Source organism: Thamnophis sirtalis, unplaced genomic scaffold (assembly GCF_051295495.1).
Source record: "Thamnophis sirtalis isolate CommonGarterSnake01/CBP01778 unplaced genomic scaffold, rThaSir2_p1.2 scaffold_14, whole genome shotgun sequence".
Classification (NCBI taxonomy): domain Eukaryota; kingdom Metazoa; phylum Chordata; class Lepidosauria; order Squamata; family Natricidae; genus Thamnophis; species Thamnophis sirtalis.
In genome coordinates this window covers 30,772,199-30,785,295 of record NW_028261394.1, presented here as the reverse complement: position 1 = coordinate 30,785,295, position 13,097 = coordinate 30,772,199, and the positions used below count along the sequence as shown (strand labels likewise).

Sequence of the window (13,097 nt, the reverse complement as noted above, 5' to 3'; positions counted from 1 at the left end):
TATCTTTATTCTGTATCAATATTATCTCCATTGATATTCTCTTTCTCGCCTTTCCTACTCCTTTCTCCTATTGGTATTTATGATTTATCCCTTGCTGTTGTATCTTACGATGACCTACTGTGTCAACCTTATTGTTTGTATGGTACACTGAGAGCTTGCGCTCCCGAGGCAAATTTCCTGTGTGTGTGTCCAATAAAGAATTATATTATTCACCTCTGAAGAATGAGAAAGCAGAATAGTTAAGTATTAATTACGAGGAATTCATCTACTCCCTACCCGCAACTTCCCCTCCAAATATCCATCTAGCTACCTATAACGTTCTAGATGAGGCTCGTATAAAACTCACAGCGCTAGAATAAATGCCCAGATGGGGAAATGACTCAGAGAAGTTGAGAAAGGAAGCAGCCTCTTTATTTCAGATGGAAGTCACGTTTCCACTCCCACCAAGTGCCCAGATTTTCCTCCCGTTTCCCACGTCATCGTCCTTCAGCCAAAGCATCAAGAGAGACGGCAATACGGAAGGGTTGGAGTCGCACGACTTCGCCACCCTAGCATAAAAAGGGTCGTTTCCCTTCTTCTTCAGCCTATCCCGCGAAAGAGAGGCGCCCTTGGCCATAAGACGCACCCGGCCGTTTTACTGCTCAAGGGGAACTGCGCTTCGTTCATCCCAACTTTGCCGGCCAACTGCAGGCAAGGAGGAATTTCCCTTCTGTCAGGGGTTGCGCCGCTGCCACCCGAATCGCCCGCCGGGGTTTAAACCGCCCGGCTCTCCATCCACCACCTTTTGCGGAAAGAAACCGGTCCCGAATCGCCGGGACCGCCGAAGCAAAAGCCGGGGAGAGCCACCGCCCGGCGACTGCGCGGCCGAAGCGGAACCGGCTCTCCAAGTGGAAAAGAGCTTGGGTTGTGCCCGTCCGCCCAGCCACGTAGGCCCGGCCGGCTTTGAGCGAGTGGCTGTTCCTGCGGGGGATTCCCACTACACGCATCCCCGTCTGAAGGACGCGGGGAGGGCAGGCGGAGGACGAGCGGCCCGAGCCGGCGAGCGGGGGAGGCGGAGGCGGGAGTCAGAGCCGAAGGGGCGGCTAGGCCGACCCGCGGCCCGGCGCGTCTCTCACTGACTGCAGGGCTCCGCAACGTCAGTAGCCGCAGAGGCACAAGCAGCGGCGGAGTAGCGGCAGTCGCAGCACCTCCGCCGCGGGGAAGAGCGGCACCAGCTCCGGCTCGGCTCCCTCCGGGGCCCTTGCGGCGCTGCTCTAGGCGGGGACCCTTGTCCGAGCGCCTGGCGGATGCGGGAGAGGCGCCGAGCCCGGCTATGCGCAGCCGAGGAGAGCCGCTAGGCGCCGCCGAGTGACCCCCGCAACCGAGGAGAAGCCGGTGCGGCAGGATGGAGAAGGCCGGCTCCCTGCACGCCTCGGTGCCCACGCCGCCACCGCGCCTCTACCTGCCGCGGAACTTCAGCTGCACCGCCTGCCTCTACGGCAGCCTGGCCGAGCAATGCAAGGGCGGCTGCAGCCCCGAGATCGAGGCGGTGGAGCCGCTGCCCGCGCCCCCTTCGCCGCCCGTCACCCGCGAAGCCGAGGCCGCCCGGTCGCCGCCGCCTCCTCCGCCGCCGCCGCCGCCCCGCTCCCCTTCGCCGCCCCTCTCCTCACCGCTACCGGCCACCCGCGGCAGAGAGCCCACGCTCCCGCCCGTGCCTCCCAGCCCGACCCTCCGCCGCCGCGCCAAGTCCCTGCCCACGCCGGGCGACCGGGGACTCCGGCCGGCTTTGCAGCAGAGCCCGTCGCGGCGCAAGACGGTGCGCTTCGCCGACTCGCTGGGGCTGGAGCTGACCACCGTGCGCCACTTCTGTCAAGCCGACGTGCCGCAGGTTCCGTCGCCGCCCGCGCCGCTGGCCGCCTCGCCTCTCCCGCGCGGAGCCGACCTGTTCAAGACCCGCAAGCCGCCGGCGCTGGGCGAGCTAGAGCCGGTACTCTTCGGGCCGCCGGCGCCCATGCTGGAGCCGCTCTTCCCGCCGCAGCCCGGCGCCGCTTCGGGGTTCGCGGAGCGAGTGCGGCAGCACAGAGTCAAGCTGGAGTGGGTGCGGCCCGAGGCGACCGGGCTGCGCGGCGGCGTGCGCGTCGTCAACCTGGCTTACGAGAAGAGCGTCTCGGTGCGCTACACGCTCAACCGTTGGGCCAGCTGCAACGAGGTGCCCGCCGCCTACTTGCCACCGCCCGCCGCCGCCCACGACGGCCAGACGGACCGCTTCGCCTTCCACCTGCCCGTGGGCGCCGGGACCACGCTGCTCGAGTTCGCCGTGCGCTACCGCGTGGCCGACACCGAGTATTGGGACAACAACGACGGCCACAACTACAAACTGCGAGGCAGGCAGCGGCCCAATGGCCAGGAACCCGACGGCGGCGGCTCCTGGATCCATTTCATCTGAACCGGGCTTGGCTCGGACTTCTCCGGGACTCCCCCGGCGGAAAAGCGGGCGCCTTCCTTCCTTCGAGGGGAAAGAGCAGGAGCGCCCCTTGGAGATATGGGACGGAGAAGAGGACCGAGGGGTGCGGAAGTGTGACAGACCCCCCCCCCCTTTCTCAATTTTTATTTAAGTGCTGAAGTGGAAAATCGCCCTTCGGATGGCAACTGTACAGAAGAACGGTTCTCCCGAGGAGCTTGACGTGGTCAACCCCCTAGGTCCCCTTGTCTGGACTTGGAAACTAAGCTGTGCTTGGTCTGGTTAGCGCTTGAATGGGAGACCACTAAGAAATCCCACCAACTAGGCTAGTGGAGTATATTGGTACATCAAGGCAATTCAACTCCTTGAGTCAAGCTTGATTCCCAGTAGATGTTATCTCTACTTCCCTTTTGGGGGGTGCATTTTCCCCTCCAAGAGGTCGGGAAGGGCTGGGATTGCTCCCTTTGACTTGCCCCCATAATTAACCTGCCAGAGACCTCTTTATTTTGCTAGCTCCTTGACCTGCCATTCCAGAGTAAATCCGATTAAATGTCTGACTTCTTAAAATGCCTAATCTGTACTGTTTAGAATTGCGGGAGGAAGCCAAACCAGCTGCCTGCTTTTTCTCTTTGGGAGGAAATAAAATCCATCCACCATAGAAACAGAATGAAGACGAGCCTTTCTGCCTCCTCCCACACAGGTCATTTTTCTATGGGGAGGGGCAGATTTCAAGAAGGGAGACCGTCCGGCTCCATAAGGCTTTTTCTGCATTTGAGATGGTCCGGGCATAAATTGCCGTTGTGATTTGAAATGTTTCTGGCAAAAGTTATCCCATTGCTTTATCCTTAAATGAAACAATCTTCTAAATAAAAATTTAAAAAATCAGGGACAACCATATCTGGGGGAGAAAGAGAGTAATAGACTGACTCCCTCAGATTGGCTGGATGCTGGTGAGATCAAAACCCATTTTCACTTTGTCCCTAAAAATAGCTTTTTCAGCTTCCCCCAACCCCCCAAAAAGGAAACAAATGAAAGTTTGTTTATCAGGACCAAGCCGAGGTAACCCATCCTTTTCAGGTATGCTCCTCAGAGCTGTTGGACTTCCCATAATTCAAGGACATCCTGGTGTCCTTGGAGAGTCAAAAGTCTGGCACTTCTGAAGAACACCAGAATGAGGAATATGGATAAAAAAATTTTTTTTTAAATGGCAGCCAGCAATGGAAAGAAGAAGGAAAGAAAACAGCAACAATACAAGCCCTGGATCAGGACTGCTTTGGAAAGCATCCCAAAGGTTGAGGAAAGGGCGAAAAAGATTTCCTGTTTTGCATGCCTGCCTGCCTGCTCTTTCTTGCAACATCTGTCTAACGTGTAGATGATCTCAGCTAACCATTCCTGAGCTGCGTGAAAGCAGCAGTCTTATCCCTGTCTGGTTGTGCTCCAGTTTGATGGATCTGGGCTTGGACATCTGTTCCATCAAAGGCTCTGCACCTTCATGCCTGAAAGGTTATCACTGAGATTTTTCAACATCTGGGAACTTCTGACTTTATTCAAATTCCCACAGCCTTCCCCCCCCTCTCCCTCTCCCTCCCTCTCTCTCTCTCTCTCTCTCTCTCTCTCTTTCTCTCTCAAGCTGGTCTGGACCATAACACTTGTCTAGTGTTCTCACGGGTATCTTTTTCTCTGCCAATTCTCCCTTTCCTGTCACTGAGTTGTGAGATGCTCCCGATTTATACTTACCGTCGCCAAAGGATTATTTTCGAAAAGCGTGTGTTTCCGAATTAAATACAGATGGTCTATATTTTATATTTTGAGAGTTATAATTGGGGGAGGGGAGGGAGGGAAAGAGAAACTGCTTCAGGCTTCCTTCAGAGAGGAAGAATATGCAACTATTCAGAAACATGTGTTGTAATGACTGGCCAGTATTACCAGTTTGGTATTGTTTCTTATGGTATCCGTTTCCTCTTCCCCCCCCCCCCCTCTCCCTTGATTGTTACAAAACCTGAAGATTTTGAGCCAAGCTGTAGGGGAGTGAAAATGAGTTAATACTGTTGTTGAGGTGGTGTTTGGAGCAGACTCGGAAAATCTAATGTCAGTTCCTGAGCATTTCTAAGCATAGCAGTCAAACTTTGGGTTATCAGTAGATTTTTTTGGTTTTAAGGAGTCAAAAAATTACAGTGAAGAAGTTGGGTTAGCAAGCAACTGGAAATAAGGTAGTTCTGGTTAATAAATCTTCTATATTGGAGAAAATGTGGAATATCAGAGGAGATGTTACCATATACCAGAATGTCAGTCCTTTGAGGTAGACCAGGTCAAGAAATAGATACTGCAGACATACCAGAAATTAACTTTATTGTTGTAGGGCAGAATAACACAATCTTGAAACTGTAACTTATTGTTTATTTGCCCCATCTTATACTGAAGAAAATCAAGGAAGAATTACTGTGAGTTTCTTTCCCGCCCTGTCTTCTTTCCTGGGACACAGCCTTATTTTCTGAAATTCCCACCTTAATTGGTTGCTCATTCTGAAGCCGACTGTTACAATCCTTCACCCAGAGTTAAATCTTCTTTTTGGGCTGTTCCCGTATCACATTCCATGTTTGCTCAGAATTAAATGCTCTTTTTCAGAACAAGCGTGGAGCCTAAGAGTGCATAGGATTGTAGCCTTTGGCTTTCTGACCAAAACCCTGTTCCAAACAGAAGATAAGCTGATTCAAACCAGAGGTCTACCTTTCTTTTTCCTGGGTATCTTCAGGTGGGGGCTGACAGCCATCTATCAGGGATGCTTGAATTGGAATACTGGGACGAAAGCAGCAGAAAGTTAGAGGCCTTTTATGGCACCTCCCTGCTGTAGGATTCTGTTTTGTTTTATATCCGGTCATCTAATTTGACCCATGGCTCAGTCAGAAGAACAAGACAGTATATTAGCCACGTATTTGTACATGACCCCAGTTTCTTCCTGCGGAAAATATACATTAGCCATAATAACTAATAAGTCTGTGCAAAGTGTTTGGAGGGGCATTCTGCCATCCAAAGCTTCTGCTCAGAGCATCAAGGTGACCACGTCCCTCAAAAGCTCAGCCGCTTGAGGTCTCACCTTGAATTTCTGAGCACATACCTGCGCCGTTGAGACCTTTAGTGGCCATGGCGATGCAAGCATCTTCAATAACAGAGAGAGATGCTTTGGTTGCCCTAGAAACTCCCCTGCTCCCCCAAATACAATACACAGGCCATTGGTCACTGATAGCCTTACTCACCTGGAATTTTTAATCTTTTTAAACTGAATGAATCAGGTTGTAGCATTGGAAACGTGGGAAGGTGGAGGTATTTTTTCTTATTTGCTCTTAATCAAGCATACTTTAAGGGCGGGGGGTGAGGGAAGATTGGACCCGAATAGCTAAAGAAACTGTGCGGGATCTAATGTCTCACTTAGATTCTCGAAGCTGGGAGCTAAGGAACTGAATATTTGAAATAATTCTTTTATGCAGCCTTTCCTGCAGGATTTGTACATAGGAAGTCTGTGGAGACTTAAATTTTTCACTCTGCGAATACATCGCTGCGTTTTCGGCAATATGCACATTGGCATTCTTTGTGGGCATTCTGTTGTTGTTGTTGTTTTTGCAAATGTCTGCATAATTTGACTGCTGTTATTTATTATGATTGCAGCATCTGTGCCCTGTAAAACACAATTTAATAATGTGGGATAGGTGCGCAAGCACATAAATTGCAACTTCAGAGAAATATGGACGTTTTGATGTTTGCGGGGGGGGGAATATGGAATTAGAATTTCTAATTAGTTTCCTGCTTTCCTGTCGGATTTCTGCCAAGCAGAAATCTTTTTATTTACATTAAATGCTTGATGGTGGAGGAACGCTGAGAAAGAGGGCTGACTTTTGCTCTCTCTTTTAAACAGAAACTTAGTAAAAATGTAACACAGATTGTTTATCTTAACAAAGTCCCGTGTTGTCAGGAGATGATTAAATTGAATCCCAAAGGCTCAAGCTAAGTGCCCTTTTCATCTTGTGAATTATAAACCAAAATGAAGAAGGAAAAAGCCTATCCCAAATGTTATTTAAATACAATTCCAAATACTGGAAGAATCCTAGGCTTGTTGGAGTTGTCTGGGTTGTTCAGTGGATTTCTGTTTTGCTGGCTAAGTCAGGGGTGTCAAACTCAATTTCATCAAGGGCTGCATCAGTTTCACCTCGCGGGGTGTGTGGCCAGTCAACATCACTCATGTCGGGGGCGCCTGTGGTGGCCTGAGCGCTCTGCCAGTGAAAACGGGCCCCCGACCTCCGTTTTCGGCTGCAACAGCCTCCTGCAATCCTCTGCCCCCAAAAACGGAGCTCAAGAGGGCTGCACACATCTGTCCCGAGCTCCGTTTTCACTGGCAGAGGCCCTGTAGGCCGGTCCTTTGTTGTTTCCAAGGTGGCCCTGCAGGTCATATCTAAGCACTCCGTGGGCCAGATTTGGCCCGTGGGCCTTGGGTTTGACACCCCTGGACTAATCCTTCTCTTTTAGAAACCCCTTCCTCAAGTGAAAAACCAAAGAGACAGAGCACGAAGCATCAACGCCCTTGTGTGGAATTGTTGGTGGTGCCCAAGACCCCTTCAACCAAAATGACTTAGAGAAAGCCTTCATTGAATTGTATCCAAGGGGTTTTTTGTTTGTTTGTTTCTGATAAAGAAATTCAATAATTTTGCAGTGGCTTATGGCTTAAACACAAAAAAACAAAAACAAAACGCAGCGTAGTCTACCACAGCTTTTGATAGCTGCCAACCATTCCGCAATTTATATTTTTTGCCATTTAGGCTGCCCTCCTCTAGCTGTTCCTAACGGCATGATCGCAGACTGGCAAACCACACTGCACGGCTTGTCAAGTGTAACTAAGGCCTGCCTTAAGGGAAGGCGTCCGCACCCGAGCTGCAAGTTTTGTTCCTGTGTAATAGTTGCGTGGATGTTTACAACTTATTCAGCTGTAAGCTATTTTGACTACTGCCCATTCCATTTGGGACCAACGTATATTTAGATAGGGAAGGTGTTTATTTTTATATAACAGTGTTTTAATAATGATCAGCTATCAGTTCTGAAAGACAATATGTATATAGATAGAATTATGTATATAGATTTACATACATACATACATACATACATACATACATACATACATACAGACACAGACACAGACACAGACACAGACACAGACACAGACACAGACACATAAACACATACACATACACATACACAATGTATGTATGTATGTATGTATGTATGTATGTATGTATGTATGTATGTATGTATGTATCCAAATGCTATATAGAGCTTGGTCAGTTTGACCCAAACTGCATACTCAAAGCTCTTTATGATCCAGGCTAGCTAATGCACCTCTTCTCTTATAATCCAAATGTCTTAATATGTGCTTGCCTAACAAATAGTACAGTGATAATATTGCACTAGCTGCTTAATAACCAGCAAAGAGTATTTATGGTTTATGCTGCTGCCTCCAGTTCCTAGAATGCTCTAGAATGTGCTTTCATATACTGGAGTTCATTCATTTTGGTTTGAAGTGCATTAAGCTTTCCTCACCGGCGCTTCACCCATGCATAGACTTATCCAGGCATGGTGGATTGTCAGAAAAGTCAAGATGAGGGCTACAGGGAGACACACAAGTGAAAACAGGCAGAGTTTCTGTTCTATCGTTGGACTTCTGATACTCTGTGTGTGTGTGTATGTGTGTGTGTGTGTGTGTGTGTGTGTGTATAGATAGATAGATAGATAGATAGATAGATAGAGAGAGAGAGAGAGAGAGAGAGAGAGAGAGAGAGAGAGAGAGAGAGAGAGAGAGAATGAGAATCTTGCTTTTTTTCAGCCATGTCCTCATGATGTTGGCTACATCACATCTCCAGCCCATGAACGAGGCGACCTTAATCTGTTTTTATGACCCGGTGCTAAAATGATGGCTTGGTCCATCCTAGGCAGTGGTGGGATTCAGCCAGTTCGCACCACTTCGGGAGAACCGGTTGTTAACTTTCTGAGCAGTTTGGTGAACTGGTTGTTGGAAGAAATCATTAGGGCAGAGAACCAGTTGTTAAATTATTTGAATTCCACCACTGATCCCAGGGCAACCTCTATGTGTGTCAAACCAGTTGGGCTTTGCCATTATCTTGCAAGGAAGTTGCTTGATTGGAAGTGACGGGGCACAGGAGCGAGAATGATCATCTCGTGCCAGTGTAGATTTATTACTTTTGGCCAGTTGAAGGATGACTAGAGATCGTTGTTTTTTTACCTAAAAAGGAAGAAAAGGGGGAAATTTCTGCAATGAGGAATGTACTGCGCATGCGCAAAAGCAAAAATAAAGATGGCACCACCGACAATAGAACTGGTTCGGGTGTGTTACTACCTACTCGGCCGAACTGGTCCGAAGCGGTAGGAACCCACCTCTGATGCTGGTTGCCAAGCACTCAAATTGTGATCACATGACCACAGGAAGACTGCAATGGCGGTAAGCATGGAGCCCAACTGTCAGCCACTTTTCTCAGCACTGCCATAACTTTGAACAGTTGCTAAACAAATAGCCGTAAGTTGGGGACCACCTGTATTTCCTTCATCCTATTGAATCAGTCACGAGGCAGATCTAAACCAGAAGCCAGGAAGAATGAGATAAGAAGGATCCAAATCCTGGCCATGGAAGCAATGATGGAAAAAATCTTCCCTGTTCAATTTCTGCATAATGTGTCAAAGACACAAGAGGAGATCATTGGAGTAGCCTGATGCTCATTGTTGTAGCCTGCTAGAGGAGCTGGCAGCAGATTCGGACAGTGAGGAGGTTGGGGAGGAAGATGGGCCAGATCTGGAGTCTGGGGAAGGCTCTGATATGGGCTCTGTGTTGGAGGCAGAGAGTGGGTCAGAGCTGTATGCCAGTTATCAGCTACTTCAGAGTCAGACATCAGTGAGGCAGCCGAACAGCTGGAGCCTGTTCCCAGTGTGTGCATGGGCAGAGTTGCCAGATGAAGGGAACAGCTAAAGAACAGGAGTCGACTTGGGAGTAAGACCACAGGTGGACGATGAATGGCCTCTCCCAGAGGAAATAAAAGAGGAGTGGAAGGGGAGTGGAGTTTGCAGGAGACAATTAGTTCGCTTAATTGGTTCATGACTCTCCAAGACTCCTTGCCAAGTTTTGCAGATATTGGCCTGGCAGCTCTCCAAGCCAGATAAGGTCTGTGACTGTAAATCCTGCCTTGAAAGACTTTGCCGGATGTGAATGAGCAGAATTCACAGTCAATTAATAAAAGGTTTTTCCAGACCAGGAGTTTGCTTCATGCTCTTGGCAAGCCTTGGTCAGAACACTTAGCTCTTAGCATTGACCATGTTTCTGAAACAGCGGTGTCTGAACTTGACAGCTTTAAGATCTGTGGACTTCAACTCCAAGAATTCCCCAGCCTGCCATGCTGGTTGAAGTCAACAAGTCTTAAAGTTTGGAGACAAGTCTACAAGTTACCAAGTCTGACAAAACAAGTCAACAAGTTGCCAAGTTTGGAGATACCTGTCTAAAAGATGCCAATGGACCTTTGTGCACATGAAATCTTGTAGAGCAAGGATTAAGCTAGATATTGGAGTGGTGCAGTGGCCTAGAGCTAGAGCTCTTGCCTCACAATCAGGAGCCTGTGAGTTTGATCCTAGGTAGGGGCAGATATTTCTCTCTCTGGGCACAATGAGAATATATCTGCTGAACAAAACTCTGCATTGGCGACAGGAAGGGCATCTGGCCATTAAACACTCTGCTAGCTCCATTCAGAATTGCTCGCTTCGGATGGACTCAAACAGTCCAGCAGGAAGCAAAAGAATCACTCATGAACACTCAAGATTGTTGGGCAGCATTTTAGAATCAAACGCAGAGTTTGATGAGCAAACTTTTTGTGTATGTGTGTGTGGGGGGGGGAGACAAGGACTTTCCAAAATGAGTTTTGCTAAATGTGTCACTGAATGTAATCCAACATTAGCAGATCTCTCTGTCTTGTCACAGCCAAATATTTCATACCTTAAGGATTCTTTTTAAAGAGCAAGTTCTGTTCGTGATTTATTGGCTCAAACCCACATGAAGGACACAGAAGCAGGGACATTTTTCTTCTGAATCAAAGTTGTGTCATACTACCATGAATCAAATTTTTCTCTTTTTCCTCTCTCTCTTTCTTTCTACCCACCTCTTGATGGGAGCGTGGGTATTTTTTTAATGCTATATATTTTTTAGAAAAACAATGTGCTCTGTTGTGCCCTTATCTATGTGTATAGGGACACGGTGACTCAGTGGCTAACACACTGAGCTTTTCGATCAGAAAGGTCAGCAGTTTGAATCCCTAGCGCCGTGTAATGGAGTGAGCTGCCATTACTTGTCCCAGCTTCTGCCAACCTAGCAGTTCGAAAACATGTAAAAATGCAAGTAGAAAAAATAGGGACCACTTTGGTGGGAAGGTAACAGCGTTCTGTGTGCCTTCGATGCTTAGTCATGCCGGTCACATGACCATGGAGACGTCTGGCTCTTTGGCTTTGAAAAGAAGATGAGCACTGTCCCCTACAGTCAGGAATGACTAACACATGAGTGTGAGGGGAAGCAATAGCAATAGCAGTTAGACTTATATACCGCTTCATAGGGCTTTCAGCCCTCTCTAAGCGGTTTACAGAGTCAGCATATCGCCCCCACAGTCTGGGTCCTCATTTCACCCACCTTGGAAGGATGGAAGGCTGAGTCAACCTTGAGCCGGTGAGATTAGAACCGCTGAACTGCAGATAATAGTCAGCTGAAGTGGCCTGCAGTACTGCACCCTAACCACTGCGCCACCTCGGCTCTTTACCTTTACCTTTATCTTTACCTATCTGTGTGTAAACCAGCAGATTCGTCTTTAGCAAGCTTAGAAGGACTTTCCCCCCCAAAAGCAATATTTAAAGCGGTGGGTTGCAGGTGCCTCTCCTTGGATTAACATGTGTCACATGCAAATGAGGCATACATGTTTGTGGCTTAGCATATGAAGTCAAATTGGCCGGTTCATGTGGCCAAAACCTCTTTGTGATGTGAAGAAGGGATTCTAGAGATTCTTCAGTAGGAAAATGAGTACGTAGGCGGGTTGCCTCATGGTGTTGTCTCATACAATACGGTTGGATTACAGTTGCAGGAACTGGGTATGTCTAATTTAATGAAAAGAAGGACTAGGGGAGACAGGATAGCAGTGTTCCAATATCTCAGGGGTTGCCACAAAGAAGAGGGAGTTAAGGTATTCTCCAAAGCACCTGAAGGCAGGACAAGAAGCAATGGGTGGAAACTAATCAAGGAGAGAAACAACCTAGAACTAAGGAGAAATTCCCTGACAGAACAATTAATCAGTGGAACCGCTTGCCTCCAGAAGTTGTGAATGCCCCAACACTGGATGTTTTTAAGAAGATGTTGGATAACCATTTGTCTGAAGTGATGTAGGGTTTCCTGCCTAAGCAGGGAGTTGGACTAGAAGACCTCCAAGGTCCCTTCCAACTCTTCTATTCTATTCTATTCTATTCTATTCTATTCTATTCCACTCTATTCTACTCAATTAATACAATCTGTAAAGTGTTTCAGGTAGTCCTCGACCTATGACTGTAATGGATCCTGCCCATTGTGATTATAAATCAGTTGTAAAGCGGGTTATCTTATAACCAACCCAATTTTATGACCTTTTTTGTAATGGTCGTTAAATGAGCTACGTGGACGATAAGCTAATATGCAGTCATTCAGGGCATTTTTGCCAAAAACCAGAAGTAAACACTAGTTTTTGGCCAAAACATTGTAAAATCAGTTTGTGTGACCACAAACGGCTGTCAATGCAGGCCAGTTACTGAACGCCTGTCATTCAGTCATGTGACCACATGTGGACAACTGTCAGAACTTTGGAACCAGATTCTAAGTACCTTTTGGGAGTCCATCATAGCTTCGAACATCCATTAAGTGACTGGTTGTAAGTTGAGAACTACCTGTACATTTTTACCTGTTAAGATCTGCACTTGGAGAACTATTGCTTGGATGGATAACCATAGCTTTAAAAAGTTTTACCCAGATACCAACCTGTGATTCTAACAGACTTTCCTGGTTAGGTGCCTCCCCCTCCCCCCCTCAAATTTCAAATATTAATTAGTGTGGCTAAACTCTATTTTTCTGCTTTATCCCAATTTGAGAACCGAGCAGTATCCAACTGGTTAGTGTTTTTCAAGCTTGACAACTTCAAAGTGTGTGGACTTCAACTCCCAGAATTCTGCAGTCCACATTTTCAAATTGTCAAAGTTGAGAAAAACTTACGAGCAAAAATCTGAGAAGCATACAGTAGGTGTATCCAAAGGCATTCTACATTTGTATCTTTTAGGTGCTTTCCAAGGATAATCATTGTTCTAACACTTCATAGTGGATCTGTTCTGTAAACAGTTCCTTTAACTCAGAGGTTGGTTTTGCACTGTGAATATCTCCTTCCAAAACACAATGAAACCCATCACTTATTAGCTCTTTCTTTCCCCCTGTGCATGGGTCAGCTCTGGAGCTGCATGTGGCTCTTTTATCCCTCTGCTGTGGCTCCCAGTTGCCAGTCAACTCCACAATTGGTAGGGCTTTCGGTTAGGACAGGTAGAGGAAAAAGGATGCTGCGCT

The 13,097-nt window shown here is 47.7% G+C and overlaps 1 protein-coding gene across 1 annotated transcript; it reads left to right on the top strand.

Annotated features, from left to right (window-relative positions):
* The first annotated feature begins 1,164 nt into the window (after positions 1-1,164).
* On the top strand, positions 1,165-7,136 carry LOC106550639 (protein phosphatase 1 regulatory subunit 3E-like). The gene has a single exon (XM_087728837.1). It carries the CDS (start codon positions 1,385-1,387, stop codon positions 2,423-2,425), a length of 1,041 nt encoding a protein of 346 aa, XP_087584963.1. The 5' UTR covers positions 1,165-1,384; the 3' UTR covers positions 2,426-7,136.
* The last annotated feature ends 5,961 nt before the right edge of the window (positions 7,137-13,097 follow it).

What these genes read in the sequence shown, in the direction of transcription:
- LOC106550639 (XM_087728837.1), top strand. Translation starts at nt 1,385, where the DNA reads ATGGAGAAGGCCGGCTCCCTGCACGCCTCGGTGCCCACGCCGCCACCG.